The sequence below is a fragment of the Gopherus evgoodei genome, chromosome 7, assembly GCF_007399415.2.
Source record: "Gopherus evgoodei ecotype Sinaloan lineage chromosome 7, rGopEvg1_v1.p, whole genome shotgun sequence".
Taxonomy (NCBI): Eukaryota; Metazoa; Chordata; order Testudines; family Testudinidae; genus Gopherus; species Gopherus evgoodei.
Window position 1 is genome coordinate 99,598,319 of NC_044328.1, and position 23,472 is coordinate 99,621,790.

Here is a 23,472-nt window from a genome sequence, read left to right on the forward strand (position 1 = left end):
ACTTGGGAGGCAAGGGAGGTTAGCCAGCGTTCAGCCTCCCAGGGTAAAGTTGTACCCCCCCCCCCCCCGAAATAAGGCACAGTGATCACGAAATGGAATGAGCTTTATTCTTGTGCTTTACATGAGCGGGAATGTGTGAGTGCTTCAGTATTGGGGTGGGTGGAGGGGCTGGGGTCAGACCAGGCAGGGAATGGGTGGCATCTGGTCACCTGGTTCGGATAACAGATCCTGGCACTGCCCAACTGACCCCAGCCAGATACCAGTGGAGAGGGGAGGCCACGACCTGCTTGGCTGACAAATGGTGTTGGAGGTCCCAGCGAGGGGAAACCAGACAATCCAATAAGAGGCTAAGGATTTTCCAGTGTAATGCCCCAATGGCAAAAGCTCCCTACTCAAAAGGGCTAAGACAATTGGTCACTCAGCAAGAGATGTTAGCAAAGGGAGCTCCCGCGTGGCGCTAAGTGGGGCATCCCCCCATGTGGGCAGGACTGCATTTTAACTGGTACCCCACACAGGACTGAGCCACAGCACACAACTGCCAGTTAGGACTGGGTTTGTCAGCACAAAGGAGCCCCTGGGCATATCTCCCACGAGCAAAGAGCCCTGTTTTGCCCCAAAGCCGAAAGCAGCAGTGGTGGTGAGGGGTGTTAACCCTGGACGGGGGAAAGTGTGGCTGGAGACTGAATAGACCACGTTGGTCCATGCCAGAGACACAGGCTAGGAGTCTCTCTAAATGCAGGCAGGGGCCCAAGGGTGGGTCGCACTTCTAGAAGCAGTGTTGGCCCTGCCTAGGGAGCCCAGGCTGGCTGGCAGCACAGCGCCAGAATCATGCCATGGGGCTCGCTGGCCCTTGGTCAATGTTAGCTAGGGCTGGGCAGCATGCTGTGGGCTGAAGGTTCTCTCTGGCACGGGGAAGGGTGGCGGGGGGGTGTCTGCACTTGTTGGTACCATTCCCACCACACCCTAAGGCAGCAGCTGGTCGAGAGAGGTTCCCCTCTTCTCCATGAGACCCAACGACACGGTTCAGTTCTACCAAGGCACAAGGGGCAGGGAGGGGAAATGAGGAACAGCGACGGTTACTCTGCTCAGGCCTTGAGGACCCATCCCTTTCGCTGGGCTGGAGGGAAGACACCAAAGCATCTGCACCTCCCAGGTCGGAGCAAGAAGTGAGGGGGGAGCCTGGCATTGTACAACAGCATCTGCCCGCGCCCCCTGCTGAAGGGGAGCCGATCCCATGCAATGAGAAATAACCATTAAGGAGCTGGGATTCAGATGTGGTCTCCAGTCCAGGGGCCGCTCCCAGGAGCAGGAATGTGAATCCGGTGGGGAGGATGCCCCATCCCGGTGACAAGGCACTGGCTGGCACAGGTAGGAGCTTAAAGCTGCAGTTGGTCTTTAAAAAAAAAAAGTGCAAAAAAAAAAAAAGAAGGGGGGAAGCGAAGGAAAGATGAAGGGGGAAAGGAACAGGAATGAAAGAAGAGAGGAGTCGAGATCTGCGGGCCTGGAGTCACTCTCAGCCAGCAGCAGCTGCAGCAGGAGCACCGGACTTTGCAAAGCCCCAACTCAGCCTTGGCACGAAAGCTTCACTGGGTTTTCTTGTCAGGCGGAGCCCTTGCACCCGATGTGTCAGCTACAGCGGCCCTGGTGGTGTTGCCCATGCGGGAAGTGGCCTGGAGAAAAGGTGCAGGAGAGAGACTGGTTGGTGGGGGTGGTTGGAAAGTCCCAATACGCACCATAACACCTAGGCTAATGGGTGAAACAGCTGCTGCGTGTGTGAGCCAAATTCCTAGATCACCTGCTCTGGGGGAGGTCAAAGGGGCCACGTTCCCAGTGCTGGAAAGGTCTCTGCAGGGATCTCCAACTCCAGCCCAGCCCCACCAGGGCAGCAGGCAGTACTGCACCTTGCAGTACCTCAGCCACACTGCACTGTCTCCACATTATCAGTGGGGCTGAGCCTTGTGAGTCCCTAAGGACCAGCCAGTCCCCTGGCTCGCCAATTCCACCTTCCCTTTAAATAGCTACTACCCCCTCTCCCACACCATCCATGCCAACGAGGCCTAGTCTGCCTCATCCCAGGCATCCCCCGTCCCAACCCACATCCCCCATCTCATGTCCCCTTGCCATGCCTACCCAGTGCCCCCTATCCCCAGTACTGCCCACCTGCTCCAAGACGAAGTCGGCGGTAGTGTCGATGACCACACCCAGGTCCCGGTACTGGCCTGAGTAACGGATGTAGCCCCAGGCCAGCAGGGCGATCAGCAGCAGCCCTACCACACAGTTGCAGAGCTGGGCAGCCACATCCAGCCCGAGGAAGCCGGTGAGGCCCGAGCCCAAGTAGAGGGCCACGATGGCGCTGAAGATGACGGCCGGCGTGCGGAAGGTGCTGAAGATATTCTTGCTCTTGTTGTGCTTGGCAAAGTGCTCAAAGAGCTCGCCTATCTCCTTCTCCAGCTCCATCTGATAGCGCTGGCTGAACTCCTTCCCCCCCATCTTCTTGATCTTCTGGAAGTGCTCCAGGGCCGACGCACGGTGCTGCTGGTGCTTCTCCTCCAAGGTCTCCGGGGAGATGTAGGGTTTATCGCCCCCGCACATCTGGGGGGGAAGGGAGCATCATATGGGAGGTTGCATCTCTGTGCCCAAATGGAATCTATGAGAGTACAGAATATCCCTTACTGCAGTATGACCCCCGCCCCCACCCTCCCTCAAGCTCCCCTGCAATGGCAGGGACCAGGGGGATGGAGTCAGGACAACTGGGTTCTATCCCCAGCTTTACGACAGGAGTGGGGTCTTGTGCATTACAGTAGAGGACCACGGAGTCAGGACTCTGGGGTTCTCTTTCTAGCCTCTAACAATATCTTTACAAGTCCTGCTGATAATAAGCAGGCCCGCCGGGGGCTCAGGCGGGACCCGACATCCAGCATATGGGGGAAGCGGAATACACGGTTTGATCATGTGGACACTGATCTTGGCTGCCCAATGGACGCCATGCCCCACGACTCACGCACCTGCTCCATCTTGTTGTAATACATGTCCTTGGCAGAGGCCACAGCTGCTAAGTTATTGGCTTCGGCGGTGGCCTGCAGAGAGAAGGCAAAAGCAAGCCATGATCCGCACTGCCATGAGTATCACTACTGCGGTGCACAGTGCAGTACTGCCTGATGCCTATGGGGTGCTGGAGCTGCTGCAGCCATGCACAGTGCAGTACTGCCTGCTGCCTCTAAGAGGCACTGGGGCTGATACAGAGCTGCAGGGTGCAGTTCCATCTGCTGTCACTAGGGAATTGGATTGCAGTAGCAGCCAGGCTTAACCCTTTCCCCCTTTTGTCTCCCCCACAGCACCCTCTGGCACCCAGCGGGTAGTTTTGACCCACAGCATGGGCTGATAAGTAGGATGCATCTTCCAGCCGAGAACTGACACTAGGGGCAAGCAGGGCTAGATTTATGCTGCCTGCCCTGGGAAAGATGCCTCTGGGCCAGCAGGGGCTAGGAGTGCTCACATTCTGTATGGGAGTCACTTCCAGCCCTCCAGAGGGACGCAGACCCTGGAGCCTTAAGAGACAGGGGAAGGCAGCTGATCTTCAGGGCATGCTGCTCAGCTTGTCGCAGGAAAGCACTAACTGCCACTCCTACCCAACGGCCAGAGTCAGAAGAGGATTTGGGGTCCACTCACTGCCCCCTCCCTCTGGCCAGCCCTAACCAACCAAACTCACCTGGAGCATGGATTTGGGGTGGGGCAGGTCCTCTCCTTGGTAGATCTTGATATACGCCTGGGAGGGAGAGAGTGACAGCAATGAAAGCAAGGTATAGAGCTAGGAGATCTAGGCTAGGCACTTCTTCAGCTCCCATCACAATCTTTAATGTATTTATTTACACCCCCGTTAGGCAGGGCAGTGCTATTCTCATTTTACACACGGTGAACACAAGGCACAGAGACTCTAAGTGACTTGCTCAAGGTCGCCTGGAACATTTGTGGTGGAGCAGGGTCTTGAACCCGGGTCTCCCCAATCCTAGGTAAGTGCTCCAACCTCATCTATCTCACAACAGGAAACCACAGGCCAGTGCCCATTCATCTCTTAGTCACTTCCCCGGGAACCTTCATCACAGGAACAGAGCCAGCCCGGATCAGACCACTAGCCCATCCACTCTGGGATCCTGTCTCTGATAGGGGCAGCACCAGAAGCTTGCCAGGATCCCTGCAGTGACAGGGTAACCAGTCCCCAGGGGGAAGTTTCTCCCAACTCTCCTCGCTTCTCGAAGCAAGAAAGGTTTATAACCACAGCTGGTCACCAATTTTGCAACGAAACAGTCTTCCATTGAAAAAAGCAGTTTCGTCCAATCAAAAACATTTCACAGGAGAGCGGTGATTTCAATCGAGTTTGACAGGAAGTTGTCAAAACTAATCATGTCACCGCTTGTTTCGATGCAATAGAACAAACACGTTTAATTTTTACTTGAGCATTTTGTTTGGACTTTTATATTAAGGCATACATTTTAATAGTGTATTTGTATACATTCTATAGTGATATTATATATGTTTTAATTTAATGTAACGTATATTATATTTAATATATATGTTATACATAATTACATTATGTTGAAATATTTACTATATGTAAAGGATAGTTATGTATGTTAATAAAATGTAAAATATATTGTATAAATAATATATAATGCTAATTACAATAAACATGAGATGATGTTATATTAAAATATTAACTGTAAAAGTCTAAATGAAAAGAATCCAAATGATCAAGTAAAAAGGAAATGTTTTACCTTAGCAAAACGCTTCCAGGGTCTCCAATTAAAATGTGTCAGAATTTTCAGTTCGCTGCAAATTTTGGCTTTTTGTTCCAATTTGCAGAAAAAAAAAAAAAAGCCCCAATGTTGGAATTCCCTGCAGAATGGAAATCCTGACTCCCAAGCAGCTGTTTGCAAAGGCTGCCAGCCAGAGGCTTTAGTGTTGCTGCCACCTGCTGGCTCGGAAAAGGCAATGCACCAGAACAGCAACATTGTCATATTCATCCTGGATTCTGCCCACCTTGAAATATTCCAGTAGGCCTCGGCAGGTGACCTTGGAACCATTGATCTCCTTCTCCAACAGCTGGCGAGGGTCCAGAACAATTGGGATAAGCTGCTGGAGTTGCTCCTTGAACTCGGCAGCAATGTCTGGCTCGGGCAGGAAGGAATGAGACACGTCAAGAAACTAGCATATATATACACTTGCATCAGAGCACTAGAATGCCTGAATTTCTCCTACAAAGCCCCCTGTGAAACAGCCTCACTGCCCAGATGGTGCAGAGAGGGGATGTGACTCACCCCGAGATCACAAAGAGTCTGTGGAAGAGCTGGGACTCGAACCCCAGTCTCCCAGGCTGGTGGCTAACTCCAGCAGTGCTGAACCATGCTCAGCTCCCTAACAGACAGGACAGAAGTTAAAACACCCCATCAATTAAAGGAAATTGGGTGAGATGAAACCTAGTCTGAGCTCAGATCTTTTAGGCAATTCTCTGGCCCCCATCACTAATATCTGAGCTAATCTCCCAATCTGTGATGATTTATCCTCACAACAGAGCTGTGAAACAGGGCAGTGCTCTTATTCCCACTGGACGGATGGGAAAACTGAGGCACAGAGTAGCTAAGTGACTTACAGGGAGCCTGCGCAGGGGCTTGAGTCCAACCTGCATTGCCCACTTGTTACATTTTCAGAAAAGTCCACTTGTGCTTTCTCCCATGCTGCCCGTCACACTAGTGAGGGTCTCCCCATAAACACCCTCAAAGCTACCTCATTGTCCACCTTCAAATTCCTCCTCAAAATTCTCCTCTGATAGGAGGCCTACAAAAACCTTGACATCAGTTAGGTCACTACTGCACTAAGATCACTGCCCATCATGCTGCCAGGGGCTGCCTAATGGTTTCCTTGTGCTCTCCCATCTGGCTGTTGTCTCTTGCCTTATCCTTAGACTGTAAGCTGTTTGGGCAGGGACCAGGTTTTTGTTGTTTGCACAGGGCCTGGCACCACGGGTCCTAGCCCATGACTAGGGCTCCTAGGCGTGATCATAATTCAATATAATCGCTATTTTTAACTAGGGCTAGGCAACATTTTCTGACCCAACTTCTTTCAGCGAAAAAGGCAGATCTAAGTTGATAGGAACAGCTGATAAATGTGTGTCCATTGTGGCAAGTTGTTAAAGACCAAAAAAAAAAAAAAAAAATTCACTTCAAAATTACTTTTCATTTGATATTTTAAAATTTTAAGAAGGGGGCAGCACAAAAATCAAAATGATCGACCCTAAATTTTTTTTTTATTTTTTTTTACGTTTTGAACTTTCAGAAGGTGTGTTTTTTTCCCGTTTTTTCAGAAGAGCCAATGGAAAATCCATTCTCTACCCACCTCAGCTTGTAACCTGAGCAGAGCACATTTTTTGCAGGCAAATAGGGGAATTTTAAGATGATGAGGCCCCTTTATAAACCACTCTTCAAGGGATCATAATTAAGTACATGCAGATTCCCCAGAGCTGAGCCTGCAGATCCTGGAGGCGGGGCTCCAGCTCTCAGTGGTTGTGGCCTAAGTCCTGTCAATCCCTGCAGTGCCCTGGTTAGGAACTGGCAACACTGGGTCCATGCAAGGGGAGCTGCATTATCCATTCTGGATTGCAGTGGGAGCAGAGTCAATTCTGCGCATGGCCTACCTTTTAGTCGCCCATCAAAGCCGGGGCTAGTGGCCACCTTGAGCCCTGGGTGTGGTAGGAGGAAGCAGTTGACGTTGGTGAAACAGGAGTGGATGTGCCTGCGGACGTTCTGGATCTCCTCATGCTGATGGGTCTTCACCTACCGGCAGACCGACATAGACTCATAGACTTTAAGGTCAGAAGGGACCACTATGATCATCTAGTCTGACCTCCTGTACAACGCAGGCCACAGAATCTCACCCACCCCCTCCTATAACAAGCCCCTAACGGATGTCTGAGCTATTGAAGTCCTCAAATCATGGTTTAAAGACTTCAAGGTGCAGAGAATCCTCTAGCAAGTGACCCATGCCCCACACTGCAGAGGAAGGCAAAAAAAAACCCAGGGCCGCTGCCATTCTGCCCTGGAGGAAAATTCCTTCCTGACCCCAAATATGGCGATCAGCTAAACCCTGAGCATGTGGGCAAGACTCACCAGCCAGACACCTAGATGGCCACCCCAGCTAGCCACACCCTTGTGCTAGGGGAAGGAGTCCTCCCACCCTGTTGCCAGCAAGGGCTGCCCGGGGGATTACGAGCTAGACTAAAAGATCCTGCCCTGCCTTGCTGGACAGCCTGGATCAATGCCAAGGCTGAGGTGTGCAGGAGAACATCCCCTCTGATGCAGCCACTAATAGCTTCCCAAACGGGTGCTGCTGAATCACTCTGCTGTGAAGATGGAAGCCTGGGGGGCGGGGGATCAGTCCACAGGAATCAAGGGCTAAACTTGGCACAGTTTTATCCTGCCCTGCCCCTCCCTCCATGCAACCCTGCTGACTTCAGCTCTCAGCCATCCTGCAGGGCCCACAAGCATGGTGCCAAGGCCCAAAAGCCAAGGGATAAAGCAGGAACAACATTTGAAGGCATGGACTCAACAGAGTCAAGGACCCCAGGGGGACATGGTTTGAGACAGGCCCATGGGACAAGCCAGTCTCAGGGCAGAAGGCCAGGCCCCACCTGCTGGAGGGCAGGTGAGTTACATCACACGCTCAAAGCTCTGGGCTGCAAATGGCCCTCAACTGAGTGATGTCCCAAGCGTGCTCGCCCACTCAGACCAAACACCAACTCCCTTTAAGGATTTGCAGCTGATGTGGCTGTCCCAGCCAGTCCTTACCTCCAGCCGCTTCTCCAGGAAGTTCCTTCCCCCCTCCAGGCCATAGGGGTACTCGTAAGGGAAGCTCCAGTCCCGGACCAGAAACATCAGGGTCTGAGAGAGATGGGAAGGCAGGTCATGAGGGGTCAGCCAGGGGCTTAGGGGACTCGCTTGCTCTGTGCCACCGGCTTGGGAATGTACTGGCCAACAGTGATAGAACTGGGTGACAGCAGGGGGCACCACCTCCTGGTCCCTCTATAGGGGGCAGAACTGATTCACAGCAGGGATGGATACCTAGATAGCCCACAGGGCTTTGCCCCAAAGAGGGGTGGGGAGAGGGAGGCCACAGAACTGGGGAGAATGGGATTCATGTATGTGCTTATTCGCTGGGAAGCCTAAATCAAGATACAGCTTCCCCACCCCTGTCCCAGTAGTGTGCCCCTAGGTGGAGATGGGAATTCAATCTCCATGCTCCATCAGCTGTTTGTGACTGGAAGTGGGCTGAGACCCCTCAAATTCATTTCACAGACACCTGCTAGAGAGGACTGGAGCCACTGGGGCTTTAAGGTTGCTTAGCACTACCAACCCCTCTGTAACAGGCCCAGGGCCTACAGCCAGTCCTGTTCGCTAATCAGATATAGCTGATAAAGATAGACAGCTGCGGGAAAGGGGGCACAGCCAGAAGCTAGAGCAGATGGAAGGTAGGTCCGGCCTTGTATTTTCTCCAGCTGCTCAGCCTGAGACTGGGATGAAGAAGGCTCCTCACCAGAAGCAGGAACCCATGTGAATTTCCACAGCCTGGGAGAGGAGGGATGTGACACTCCCTGGGGAGAAGAGACCATGGAGGACTACAGACAAGAGAGCCTCATACACGAGTAACTGGGCCCCTCTAGTGCCCAATCTGCAGCTGCACCTACTCAGGGAGCAGAGACTCATGCTTAAACCCAGACAGCTCTATAACACAACAAGCAGGCTAAAGCAGTCATGCTCCAATCCAGTGCCCTGCTGGATTGTGGGTTACAATCAAAAACCTCTGCCAAGGAGCGAAAGCCCTGAATACCTGCACTCCAGGTACGTCTGGATACCTGGAACCCTGACCTAACCCAGTTCCCCCCACAGGCCTGTGTGCTCATTCACCTCTCAGGGCAGGGCATGCTGAGCCGGGACAGGGTGGGCTGCAGGGCGTACCTGGAACGGTTTGAGGAAAATCTCGTCCATGGCAAGGCGCCCGTACTCTGTGAAGAGCTGAAGAAGCAGAGAGACCAGTGGTTAAGGACAAGACAAGGCTGTCACAGCTGGAGTGGGCAGGGAAGGTGATCACTGGGGACCCGTCAGACATACAAAGCCACATGCACACACACATATCATGGGTCATCATCCCATAACAGTCATCATGGGCCAACACAGAGTCATAGATTTTAAGGCCAGAAGAAACCATTAGATCATCTAGTCTGACATTCTGTATAACATAGGCCAGATAATGTCACCATTCCCCCCAGTACTGAGCCCAGAAACTTGGATTTGGCTAAAGCAGTGGTCTCCAACCTTTTTACCCCCAAGATCACTTTCTGAATTTAAGGGCAACCCAGGATCTACCCTGCCCCTTCCCCGAGGCCCCGCCCCTTCCCCAAAGCCCTGCCCTGCTCACACCATCCCCTCCTCTCTCCCTCAGTCGCTAGCTCTCCCCCACCCTCACTCACTTTCACTGGGCTGGGGCAGGGGGTTAGGGTTCGGGTGGGGGTGCGTGCTCTGGGCTGGGACTGAGGGGTTTACAGTGTGGAAGGGGGCTCCGGCCTGAGCCTGGGGCAGGAAGGGGTTCTGGGCTGGGGCAGAGTGTTGGGGTGCAGGAGGGGATTTGGGGTGCTGGCTCTGGCAGGGGGCTCAGGGCTGGGGGTACAGCCTTCCACCAGGTGGCACTTACTGTGGGCAGGCTAAAGCAGGCTTCGTGCCTCCCCTGGCCCTGTGGCCCATGCTGCTCCTGGAAGGGGCCAATGCACCCCTGTGGCCCCTGGGAGGGGGATTGGGGGCACGTGACTCCATGCACTGTCCCTCTCTGTAGACTCCCCCTCACCCCCATTGGCCACAGTTCCCCGTTCCCAGCCAATGGATGCTGCAGGGGTGGTGCTTGCAGGCAGGAGCACTGCGCCGAGACCCCTGCCCCCAGCCCCACTCAGGGCCTTAGCAGCTGCCCTGCTGCACCACTGGAGATCGCAATCGACCAGTTGGTAACCACTGGGCTAAAGCATCTTCCTGAAAGGCCTCCAGTCTGGATTTGGAGACATCACCACTTTTCTTGGGAGTTTGTTCCGAAGGAAAATCGCCCCCACAGAGAAACACTGGTGCCTTATTTCTAATGTGAATGTGCCTGGCTTTAACTTCCAGCCATCAGTTCCTGTTCTGCCTTTCCCCACTAGGTTAAAGAGCCATTTAGTACCTGGGATTTTCTCCCCGTGAAGTTACTTGTACACCGTGATCAAGTCACCTCTTGATTTTCTTTTTGAGAACCTAAACAGATTGAGCTTCTTAGGTCTCTCACTGTCAGGCACTTCTCCAGCCCTTTGATCATTTCTCTGGCTCTTTTCTGCAACCTCTCCAATTTTTAAAAAAGTGCACTCCAGAACTGCACACACTGCTCCAGTATTGGTCTCAACAATGACGTATTCAGAGGTAAAATATCCCCTCCCTGCTCCGACTCACTGCTCCCCTGTTTATACATCATGGATTGAAGTGGCCGTTTTGGACACAGCATCCCATAGCTGCAGAGACAGATCTTACCCTGCTCACCCAGTCAGCCAGCTGGAACTGGCATTACCCTACTGGCGCTCCAGACGGAGATGCAGCCAGTGCCAGGCACCATGTACTTAACAACTCCACGGCAAGTAAGAGCCCTGCTTCGCCTACACCCCAGCCAGGCCTACCAAACCCAGTCAGGTGCTGCAGCTCAAAGAACTGTTTCTGGATCACACTAGCCGTCTGGGGAAGCTCCCCTAGCCCTCAGTTCTGGGTTTAACGTCCCTGCCACATCTTCATGTTACAAGGCCCCTCCCCTGTTACCTGCAGCTGCTGCAGGTCATCCTCCTGGATGTTCTGGGACAGGTTATAGATCTGCAAGAAAAGAAGATGCTGTTAATGTCAAGAACCCACCAAGGAAGCCGCAGAGCTGAGATTCAAACCTCCACTGCCATCCCTGTCAGACAATCAGATGGGGATGGTGCCACTGAGCTCCCCAGTCATGGTGCTGGTACCCTAGCACTGTGTCCACATCTTCCCCTTCCCAGCCATCTCCATGTCACTTTTTTTACCTCTTCTTGTAAGCGAGGGCCCCCCCACCCCTAAGGCTATTCCCGCATCACCCAGCCAAGCGCATTGTGTTTGGTTAAAGCTCCTGGCTCCCAAACTCTCACCCTGAAATCTCAGCAAGTTCCCACTGAGGCTCACCAACCCGGAGCAAAGTGGGACGCCACCCACTCTATTCACAGTGGGAGCAGAGATCTCCTAGTCACACACCCTGCTCAGAACCCCCACTGCACTGCTTAAGGTCCCGAGCCATGAGGTGACCATCTGCACAGTTCCCTTAAGGGCTGGGAGATGGCAGCCCTTGTGCACAGCCCCATGCCCTGATGACACCAAGACACAGTCCCTGCCAGCAGGGCCACATGCCAGGCACCTCCAGCCTAGGAATGATTCCCCTTGTCTAACCCCAGGGCATTACCCTCTGCCGGGCCCACCTGGATGGAGCTGGTCATGGTGCTGAGCGCAAAGATGGTGGCACAGTCCTTGACAGTTGACTGGCTGTCGAAGGCGCCCTGGGTGTCCATCAGAACCACTGCCACCTGGGGGAGAGGAGCACAGATTGGGATGGAAGAGTGTGGGCCAGATGAGACCAGAGAAACCGCACTGACACATACCCATGCTGGAACCAGGGAGTGCCCAGCTCCAGCTCATTATGTGGGGATAATGCTCTCCTCCCGAGTCAGGAGACGGCATCCAAGGGCGTGTGGGGCCTCATTGGTATGGCCTGCCCCTTCCACAGGTCACCAGGCTTGGCATCAAGAGGGGATCATCCAGACTGATACCCCTGGCGCACACCAGCAGCCAGTAACGCTAGCCCTCCCGCTAGCATGGGGCATGGATCCAGTCGATGACCCGATGCCATCCTGGCCCAGGTTGCACCGCCCTGCAGATTCAGTGGGTAGCTGCACTGGCCTGCAGCAAATGGCAGGGGGCCAAAGCCAAGCAGGCAGAGGAGAGGTCTGGCTGCAGATCAGAGGCTGGCTGACTGCCAGGATCTGTGCACTCTCTTCCATAATGCTGCAAACCTGGGAGTGCAGCCACATCTGTGACTCATATTCACAAAGGTGCCACATCCCCCTACGCATGCTCCCCCCACTCCATGCCTCCACCCGACCAGACACACTCTCCACTAGGCTGACCAGACAAGTATGAAAAATCGGGACAGAGGGTGGGGGGTAATAGGTGCCTATATAAGACAAAGCCCAAAATATTGGTACTGTCCCTATAAAATCGGAACATCTGATCACCCCACTCCCCACCTCCATCCCCCACCCTTACCTTTTTCCCATCTCGCTTTTCCACGGTGAACACCTCACTCCAGATCTGGATTCCGGTGGTCTCGGGGTCTGAGCCTCCACGCCATGAAAATCCCAGCAGGGGCTCATCCTCTTGCCCCAGCCAGCTGGATGCACCACCTTCCTTCTGCAGAACAAGCAAGAGGGGTGGATTCTCAGCTGAGAGCAAGGCTGGGTCAGCTGGAGGCAAAGCACTGCGGGAAGGGACAGTGCCTCATCCAAGTGTACATGTACTGCAGCAGCAGGGCATCATGGGAACAGAGCTTACCTGAGTGTACATGTAACGCAGCATGAAGTCCAGCAGGAAAGATTTCCCTTTCCGGAAGGCCCCAGCTACCGACACCACCACCACGTCCATGTCCCGGATAGACTCCTGCAGCAGCACCCGGCTCAGCGCCTTCTCGTCCAGCTCAAAGGAGTGGGCTTCTTTGTGCACCAAGACGATCTGCACTGGCCCAGGCTTCCCTCGCCCCATGGTGTCCCCACCTGTGGGCATAAATACATTGCTTGGGGGGCTTCATAGGAAATGCCCTAGGGGAGGTGGGGCTTGGTAACAATCTTCCTAGCAAGGGTTTAGATTATCCCACATCTGGCTGCTTCGGGGTTTTTTCTGCACTTTTCTCTGAAGCATTTCATGCTGCTCAGAGATGGAATACCAGGATAGACGGGTCCCTGGGCCTGATCCAGTATGACTATTCCTATATTCCTCTCTGTACAGCAAAGGACCACAGCCCTGGGCTGACCTTACACACCAGAACTCCTCCAAGCACCAAGGGTGGGGTTAGGGTGAAAAGCTTCTTGTTTTTCTTTCCCAAACGCAGACCTGGAGGGCTTAGTTCCACTCTCACACCGGAAGGGATTGTGAATCTCTCCCATTCCCAAGGTCTGGGAGCGTCTGAAGAGATGCACTTGTGTGGCTACAGGGCCCCTCTGTCCTAAACTGCGGCCTGTGCCCTCCACATCAAGCTGATCAGGGAAAACTGAACTACCTGGCTACATGCAACCTGAGTCCCACTCCTGCTACTTGGGGGGGGGAGGGAGGGTGGCACTCAGCAGCTTGGATGATCAAACCCAAGGGCCAGAGCTCCCATCGCAAGCCTGGCTGCTCTTCCCCACCACCCCCACACCAAGAGCTCATGAGGGCTGAGGTTACAATACTCCATGTCAACACTGCACCAAAGATGACAACTCCTCCCTTCTCCCCCTCCCAATCTTCAGGGCAACCCACAACACAAAGAGGCAGGACACAGCCAAGGGAGCGATGTCTCAAGACAGTCCCAGCTGGGGAGAGTAAGCTTGGATCCGCTCCTTTTTTGGGACAGGGAAGCCTTGGAACCAGAAATATTTGAAGAGCAGGATGGGGCCGGGTTATATTTGCTGCAGTCTGTACCGAGAGGTGCCCTGTTGCCAGTCACACCCCTGAACTCATTGGGGCTGCAGGGGCAGGATTAATTCAGGGAGTGGCCTGGCCACCAGTCAGAGCCGTGAATACCCACCCCGCAGCCCAAGGAACATGTGCCAGTCTGGGAGACTTTCTGCCAGAGTAATTGGCTCAGGCAGGTGGAGGTTGGTGCTTCCTTGCTAGGGTTGTACTCTGTCAGAGTATGTCTTCACTGCTGGGCTCTTTACTTGGGTGTTATCCCAACCTACTCCCATTCACATACAAAACCCTCTCCCCCAAATTTAGTAGCCCAGCTGGGGGGGTGAATTACAGCCCAGACTCTGCTTTCACACAGGCTGGTAACCGGCCCACTTTGCAATGAGGATGCTGGAAAAAAATCACTGGAGCGCTGATAGTCCTCCCACGCCTTCCCACAATTCCCTGTGTCCCTAGAACAGACAAGTTCTCCCACAATTCACCTGGAAAGAATCACAGAGCATCTTATCACACTGCAGCACAAAGAACTATGGGCTATGTCCTCAGAAGTCCTAGTCACACACACAGGAAAGTGCAGCACAAGTGAGGAAGAGTAACACAGATACGATGCTGCAGTGTGGCTGCTCACGCCTGGGCTAGGCCAACATGGGTGCAGATTATCCAGGCCAAATGGCAGTGAACAGGTAACTTCTAATCCAGCACTAACCCAGGCTCAGGGTAAGGCCCTGGTGGCTCGGGAGATGTGGGTTCTATTCCTGCATCTGTGGCTGACTCCCCATGCGACCTGGGGCAGGTCACTTCCTCTCTCTGCACCTCCAATTCCCCACCTGCAAAATGGGCATAATAACGAATGAACATTGGGGGGGGGAAGCGTGTTGTTTTTAGGCAGCTGCTTTGTACCACAGTGGCTCTTTGTTGGCCTTAAGAGTCTCTCTGAGCCAGGGCCACTGGGAGGCAGTTATCTTAGCACAGCCTCGTGCAGCAAATTCCACAGAGAGGGATTTTACCACGATGCTGACGAGAACCTCGCTAATGTGCCGCAGTTACACAAAGTATTATTTTGGATGGCACAAGCTTTACATGGATCAGGACCCCGTGGGGTCAGGCACTGTCCAAACATTGAACTAAAAGACAATCCCTGGCCCAAAGAACTTCCAGTTGAATGAAATCAGCGTGATTTGATAAAATATGCCAGAAAGCGGAATGCTGCCATGAAAGAACTGCCTTGGGCTGGTTCCTCAGCTGGGGTAAACGAGCACAGCCCACTCGCCCTCTGACTGGGGCCAGCCAAGGGTCTGACCCTCTGCCTCATCGTGCAGGGGAGGGGGAAGGGGCAGGGATTGGGTTGAGCAGCAGATGGGGCCAGGTGCATTCCTAGATTCTAAGGCCATAAGGGCCTATTGTGATCATCTAGCCTGACTTCCTATATAATGAATCTATAACATAGGCCGGCCCTGAATTAATTCCTGTTTGAACTACAGCAAATTTGTTAGAAACACATCCAGCCTTGATTTAAACATTCCCAGCAATGGAGAATCCACGACAGCCCTTGGGAAGTTGTTCCAATGGTCAAGTTCCCTCACTAGTCAATTTGCACCTTATTTCTAATCCCAATTTCAACCTCCAGCCAGTGGATCTTTTTAGACCTTTGTCTGTTGGATTAAAGAGCCCATGATCAAAGTTCAGTTGCCCATGAGGAGAGATAAGGTGGGTGAGGTAATCTCTTTTATTGGACCAGCTTCCACTGGTGAGAGAGCGAAGCTTTCCTGCTACAGAGAGCTACAAATTGGTCTAATAAAAGAAATTATCTCCCCACTTTATCTCTCTAATATCCTGGGACCAACACGGCTACAACACTGTTTCCCGTGCAGGTACTTTTAGACTGTGATTAAGTCACCCCTTAACTTTCTCTTTAAACGAAACAGATTGAGGTCCTTGAATCTACCACTCTAACCATGTTTTTCTGATCTTTTAATCTTTCTCGTAGCTCTTCTCTGAACCAATTTTACCAACAACCTTCTTGAATTGTGGGCACCAGAATTGGACACGGCATTCCAACAGCAGTCACACCAGTGCCAAATACAGACAGAATCTCCCTACACCTATACAAGATTCCCCTGTTTATATATCCAGATTCTCGTTAGCCTTTTCGGCCACAGCACTGCACTGGAAGCCTGTGTTCAGGTGATTATCCATAGGTTAGGACTGGACTGGAAAGAGATCTGAGGGGCAAAAGTCTTGGAGAAAGGAAGTGGGGAGGCCGGGACTCTTGTCCATGAGCGACTAACACCCAATCTATGCCTCTGGATAAAACTTTCCACTTTCCTTGGCTCTTCACCATCAAAGCACTTTGCGGGCATCCATGCCAATCCCCCTCCCTTGGATGGAATGAGCCTCTTTCAACAACAGAGGCAGAGAGAGATGGGAAATGGCTCGCCCTAAGGCATGAGCACCCAGCTGCCCCATGCTTTGATCACAAGGTTGCTTGTTAGCTACACCACTTAGAAAAGAGAGCTTTGATCAGCAGCTAGTCCAGTTCAGGATCTCACCAGGAGATTGGGGCAGAGTGGAGGTGATGGTTAACAAGAGGGGTTCCTATGCATGGGATGGTCTCTTCTCCCCGGCCAGCTCCATACTCAGCTGCTTTTCCTCCCCCCTCCATTCTATTTTGTACAGGTTCTTACCCTGTCTTCCTCACTCTAGTATCTGTGAATTAAGCCCCACATGACTGACGTGTCACATGTGGTTTGTCCTCTCCCTGGGGACAGGGAGAATTGCACATGTAGTGGAGTGGATTGTTTTGGGACGGTTTTGTTTATTAACAGCACATGTCACTGCTCTGTGTTCTTCCCTTGGGGACAGAAGGGAGAGGATCTGTGAGGGATCATCTGGGAACCAACTGGAACCTTCTAACCTGAAATTCTGCTAGCAGGAGAAACTGGTTCTGCCCAGATCAAGTTTCTCCTAGGCCAGCTAGTGCCTCAATGATTAAGGCCAGTGAAAGACCCAGACATCATGCTGGGATCCACAGATGTTTGGAGAACCCAAACCCTGACCTCCGGCTAGCCCAAAAGCTGTTGGATTCCAGGCTAGACTCTTCTCAAGGACAGCAGTGACTGGGAAAGAGTCACAAACCAGATTCTGGAGACAGTGCCTCAACAGGTCCTGCTCCTCCTTTGAACCAATGGGTCCTGAAATGTCAGGCAGGTACCTCTGAATCCAAGATTTTGTGAGCAGGGCCCATCTCTGGCTGTCTCTCTCTCTGCAGTGCCCAGCCCAATGCACCCCCACCAAATCTTGATCATGGGGTGTCTGTGCAGCACATGCCCAATGCCTTCCCTCCCCCCTGCATGACAGGGCCCTGCCAATCTCAGTTGGGGAGGAGGATGTGCAGTGCCTAGCCCAATGGGGACCTTCCAATCTCAACTGGAGCCTTGAGGCACTACCATAATGCTACTAATAATGTACACACTGTAATGAGGCCCCAATCTCAGGCAAGGCATCTGCTCCAATGCACATAGTAAACAACACTACACACAGCTCGTTTTTATCTATGCCACCCAGTGCAGTAAAAGAGCAATTAGCATTCTTTTTCTGACTCCGGCCTGGTCCACACTACAGCGTTAAATCAATTTAAACAGCGTTAAATCGATTTAACGCTGTACCCGTCCACACTACAAGGCACTTTAAATCGATTTAAAGGGCTCTTAAAATTGATTTCTGTACTCCTCCCCAACGAGAGGAGTAACCCCAAAATCGATATTACTATATCGATTTAGGGTTAGTGTGGACGGAAATCGAAGTTATTGGTCTCATTCTTTTACTGAGCTACCCAGAGTGCACCGCTCCGGAAATCGATGGTAGCCTAGGACCATGGACGCACACCACCGAATTAATGTGCCCTAGTGTGGACGCGTAAAATCGATTTTATAAAACCAGTTTTATAAAACCGGTTTTAATAATTTCGATTTTATGCTGTAGTGTAGACGTGGCCTCCGTTAGTGCTATACTAATTTAATACACAAGAGCTCTGGGCACCTGGGCTTAACTGTGACTCAGGCAGCAAGCAAAGTGAGTACGAAGGTCTCAAAGCCACCTGCAGGAATAGATTCAGTGTGACTGACACTCTCCTGTGAGTTCGCAGCCCAGAAGTGAGGGGCACCGACAGCTCTGTCTGTGGGGAGCCCAGCAGTGGGACAGAACTTGGCTGTAAGTCAGAACTGAGGGGTATCAGCAGAGCTGTATGGGGAGCGCAGAACAGGGATAGCACGGGGCTGCAGGTCAGGACTGAGGGCACCCCAGGGCTAGGATAGCAGGAAAGCGGTAGGTCAGGATTATGGGACATTGGCAGAGCTGGTGGGGGGGAGGAGAGGATGAACCCAAGGCTGGGACAGCAGGAAGCTGTAGGTCCAGACTGAGGGGCACTGGCAGACATGGGTGAAGAGGAAGCTTATCCTGGCCCTGCATTATGCCTCACTCTCTCAAGCGCGACCTTCTCATTTCCTGTGTGACAAACAAATAATGCCAAGACAATATAAACACAAGCCAATATTTCAAACCATTCTCTAGGAGGTTTCACCCAGTGTCAGCAGCTGAGCAGCAATGGGGAAAAAACAAGAACAACCCTACTGAGGCTCAGCAAAGTCTTGACACCCCAATGCCGGCACCATCCTCCGGTCAGTATTGCAGGCAACAAGCCTGGAATCAAATTTGCAGAGTGCAGAGGAAAACGTCACAGGGGCAAGGAATGACAGGGCCTCAGGGCTAGGAGGCTCCATGATGTAACCCCAGGACCCTTGAGCAGAGGAACCAGAGTTGAGCAGTGTCAATAATATGACATGCTCAGGGAGACACGCCGGGTACACAGGGCCATAGGTGTTCAGTCAGCAGGGGGCAGTCTGAGCCCCAGAGAAGCAATTCAAGGTGTTAGCAAGGCAGGCTGGTTGCAAACTAGCGCAATGCGTTTGCAAGAAAAAGGATTCGGGACGCAATACATTTGCAGTACAAACCACTTGCAATACAGTGCAAACATCCACAAAGCCACCTCGTTATCCTCCTCAAACTCTCCTTTGCCATGACGCTCACAAAACACTTGACTACCGTTATGTTGGTGGGCTGGGACAACAGCCTATCATGCCAACTTGGATTATCTCATTATTTCCTTGTGCTCCTCCCTGTCCGTCTGTATCACCTGTTGTCTCATCTTATACCTAGATTAGAAGTTTGTTGGGGCAGGGTTCAGCTTTATACCGTGTCAAGCACAATGGGGTCCTGATCCATGACTGGGACCTGTAGTATGACCACAGTACAAATAACTCACCGACCAAGCATTCACAACACATTGTGTTGCAATACAAAGCATTCTTGACACTTTAACACAACAACACATTGCATCTGCAACACCGTTCAATGGGGTCTGACAGCAATCTCACTCAACGTGTCTGCAACACATCACAAAAGGTTCACAACCCACCACATTTGCCATGTCACACCTTGGCCCTGCAAAACAACACAACACTTGCATAATACAACATAGGGCAACATTTCCCTACTCAACACACGCGCAAGGCCACACATTTGCAATGCAAGGGTGTCAAAAAGCAATTCAACACAGGTTAACTGGAAGTTAACCAGGGCAAGGAAACTGCAGCATAGAGAGGGCTCTGCTCCAGGCTTCCCTTGCAAATGCTTGCTTCATTCAAGATTAAATTCACTCAAAAGCAGTTACAAAAACTCTGCCTGCACAGATGACTAAGTGTTAAGCTATGGCTTAGATCCCCTCCACCCCCACCATCTCCTCTTGAAATATGTACTTCCGTGAAAGGGAAAAAGGCAACACCACAAACGCACACCCAAAAATTACTTGCACGTAGTTTCTTTCCAGTGCCAGTGAATGGAAAACAGAGCTACTCAGTCTGCACTCCCCACCCTGCCCTCAGTCAGGAAATCCAGGCCTGGTTCACATTAAGTAAGCAGGGGATGGCAGAATGGCTCTTTGCGCCATCCAACATAATTTACTAGTTCCCAGTGCAGTGCTAAGAAAATAGCCTGATGTTTCATATGCAGCTAATCATGCTGTTCTTCAAGATAGCATAGGAGTTGGCACACATGATAGAGAGGTGTAGGCAGGGGCACCCATGGAGATGGATGGAGCTATGATGTAAACTATCACCTCACGGGGGGACTGGGTGTCAGGACTGAGGAACATCAACGTAGCTAGGTGAAAGGAAAGACTGCCCAGTCCCTGCCTGCATCATACTTGCCTCTGCCACCATCTCAAAGAAAGATTTATCTACCTCTCTATGGTACTTACAGAGCCCTCATTACCTTAGGTATCTCATAATCTTCACACATGCCCTGTGACGCAGGACAGTGCTATTATTTCTATTTTATAGATGGGAAACTGAGGCACAGAGCAGTTAAGTGACTTGCCCAAGAGTACTTGTGGCCAAACAGGGATTTGAACCCAGGTCTCCCTAGAACCATACCTTCTGGATTATCTTTCCTCTATATTCCTTCTTCCTCACTGGATTAGGCTATAGGGCTCAGATAGGCTGATTCTGAGAAAGGGGAAAGGGGAAAGAAGACCCAGCAGTTATGGGGTCAATTGATCCCCAGATGCTTAGTGGGCATGAAGCAGCATGGTTTAGAGCCCTTGGACCCAAATATATGGTCCCACCCTAATGTGACAGTGGAAGAAAGCACTTTCAGTACCACCACAGCCCTTGGCCGAGTCTCTGCATGGCGTTATCCCACCTATGCTATCAGTCAAACCACTTTCAGCCTCACTTACAGCCATCATCAGCCAGAGGTCATGTTTCTTGGGCAAATGAGGGTCAAACATTATAACCTCACATCCTTCTCACCCCCTTCTAATCCCTTTACGTTCCTGCCTCCTGGGTGTGGGGGCAAAGACTGTAGGGAAAGATCCTGCCTCAGTAGGGTGTGGGGGAAATAAGGCTACAGGGAACAATCCTGCCCTAATGGGGTGGGAGGACAAAGAGCAGCATTCTCCCCATTTCACAGATGGGGAAACTAAGGCACAGAGAGAAGTGATTTGCCTAAAGACAGCCAGCAGGACAGTGACAGAGCTGGGAAACAAACATAGATGTCTTGATTCCCAAGCAATTGGTGTATCCAACAGACCATGTGAACCAAGTGGCGCTGTGTTCCATTGCAGAATCAAGCCCCAGTTACATACATTATATAGACTGCAAAGCAAAGTGCTTCAAGGATTCTAGCTGTGCTCGTATAAAGGGGGCCTTTCATCCAGGGAGAGGGCATAGAGTCCTCAGCCAACTCTACCTAAGTACAGTCACCTATACCCAGGCCCTGATGTAGGGTGGTCATGGGGACACTATAGAAACACATATAATTCCTGCTCTGTATACTGAGGTGCCTGCTCTAGTCAGCTTCCTAGTACTGCATAAGCACCTTATGGCCTCCTCTCTCTATGGGGGACCCTGTGACATGCCCCTCTCTCTACATATAGGGGACCCTATAGCCCCCCATCTTCCTCTCTGGGAACCACATACGTCCTCTCCCTATAAGGGAACACATGGCCTCATTTTTCTCTCTATATAAGGAATCCTCTTTCTCTATAGGGGATCGCGTCTCTCTGGGGACCCCATATCCCCGCCTCTCTCCGTAGGGAACCCCTCTGCCCCCTCCATAGGGAATCCCAGCTCCAGAGGGGAAGCCGTAGCCCCGCCCGCCGTCTCCAAGGGGGACTCCCTCACCATAGGAGACCCTTATACCCCCTTCGCCATACAGGGCCCCAGGCTACCCGGACGGGGGGAGGGGGCCCCATTACCGGCCGCCTCCAGCTTGACACTGTTCGCTGCTGCCGCCACCGCGTACGGATCAACATGGAGCCGCCTCCACCTCCACCCCCGCGGGGCCAGGATGAGATGGGCGGGGCCAACGCCCGGCGGGAGGAGGAAAACAGAGAGCAGGCCGACCGGAGAGGCATGCCGGGAGATGTAGTCCCTTTGAACTCCCCTCTGGTACATTTCAATAAACTGTGGCGCTCGTGGACTACAAGTCCCAGCAACCGCCGCGGCGAGCACTGTCCCCACATGGGGAGGTACATGCCGGGAAATGTAGGCCAGCCCCAGCCCTCCCGTGGGGTACCCCTAGGTGTCTATGGACTATGGCTTCTAGCAACCTCCTCGGGAGAGTAACTCCCTCACACCCAAGGGTCGTATGTTGTGGACCGGTGCTGCTTTGAGCCCCATGCCACTCAAAGCATTCCCAGAGCAGAGTACAGGCTGATGTCCAGGCTTCTAGCGCAAGAGAGGGTGCTTGGTTTCTAGGGGCACAAGGCTGGGGCACAGCTGACTACAAGGTACTGGTGAAGTTTTGCAGAGAGGGCTCTGTATGAAAGGAGCATCATCTACAAAGACAGGTGAGCCCTGCCCTGTAGCCTGTGTATGGCCAACCCCGCTACTTGTTCACTGCCTGTGCCTTGCAGCCCATGCATGGCCCATCCCTGCTACTTGTGCACAGCCGGTGCCTTGCAGCCTATGCATGGCCCATCCCTGCTACTTGTGCACTGCCTTTGCCCTGCAGCCTGTGCATGGCTTTTCTCCTCTAGCGGTGCTTTGTTCCTTCCCTCTGATCTAGCCAGTGCATTGTCCTTGCCTTATACATGACTCCTTCCCTTAGGTCATGCATTGCAGCTACCTTGCAGTCGTTCTAAACAGCTCCTTCAAATGCTGTAGTTAACCTTGCCACCCAGCTTCTGGGAAAGAGTCTGCATCCCAGGGGCTGGGACTCCAGAGACAGATCTGACTGTAGTAGCGAAAGAGCTCTGTGGGCTGGCTGCAGAAGAGGAGTCCTGCGTGACAGGAGAGCAGGCCCTCTACACATTTACTGTTATCAGTAGTACCTGGAGGCCCCAGAATAGATTAGGTCTCCCCCAGGATGTTCACCACCAGTTTCATAGGAGATACTGCATCTTGAGCAACAGGAGGGATTGTCCCTGCAACTCCCAGACCCAAAAGCATGAGCACCTACTGCTGTTATTGAAGGGGGTGGGAGAAGACAATGGGCAATGCAGCCAGCCCTTTGCATGTAGGCATGGGGGCCACACAAAGCCCTTGGCATAGCAGGAAGAATGAGGGACACTAGTATGCAGGACGGGAAGAATGGAGGAGACACAGAATCCCCGGCATGTGAGTAATTTGGGCCACACGGAGTCCCTGACATGAATGGGAGATGCTGGTATAGTGGGTGGGTGGAATGTGGGGACAGAGAGCCCCTGGCATGAGGGAGATGATGGACAGGTTACAAGGATTTCCTAAAATAGGGAGGAATGGGAGAGCTGCACACAGGCATCTTGGGGGGAGAAGGGAGGGATGCAAGGAGCCCTGGTGTGTGCAATGAACCCATCTGACTGTACATACAATGTGTGAGACCTCCTTGTGTATACATGTTTATGTTAGAGAAAGGAAGGTCAAAGAAATGAGCCCAGCACTTGGAGCAGAAGGTGGGGAGGTTTGGAATGGCCCTTAGTTCCTGGGGGAGTCCATTCCACAGCCTGGTACCAGCCCCTGAGAAAGCTCCAGCCCCTGTACAGACAAGTTTTACCCTTGTTGCAGAGAGCTCCATTGTGCTAACAAGGCCAAGTTGTTAACTACAGTCTTTGTCTTGGCGCTTTAGGCACCTTGAGAAGCCCTGGGTCTTG

At 52.3% G+C, this 23,472-nt stretch overlaps 1 protein-coding gene across 2 annotated transcripts; it reads right to left on the minus strand.

The window, feature by feature from the left end:
• Window positions 1-85: 85 nt before the first annotated feature.
• ATL3 (atlastin GTPase 3) lies at window positions 86-21,688 on the minus strand. 2 transcript variants are annotated; one of them, XM_030568691.1, is made up of 13 exons: window positions 21,598-21,688; window positions 12,675-12,892; window positions 12,390-12,533; window positions 11,546-11,650; window positions 10,872-10,922; window positions 9,006-9,062; window positions 7,839-7,931; window positions 6,689-6,827; window positions 5,038-5,165; window positions 3,710-3,766; window positions 3,006-3,077; window positions 2,161-2,592; window positions 86-1,670 (listed from the first exon to the last, which is right to left on the minus strand). In XM_030568691.1, exons 2-13 carry the CDS (start codon window positions 12,879-12,881, stop codon window positions 1,584-1,586), a joined length of 1,572 nt encoding a protein of 523 aa, XP_030424551.1. In that variant the 5' UTR covers window positions 12,882-12,892; window positions 21,598-21,688; the 3' UTR covers window positions 86-1,583. The 2 variants fall into 2 exon arrangements, with proteins under 2 accessions (XP_030424551.1, XP_030424552.1); XM_030568692.1 differs by lacking the exon at window positions 21,598-21,688 and adding an exon at window positions 21,524-21,591.
• Between the last annotated feature and the right edge of the window lie 1,784 nt (window positions 21,689-23,472).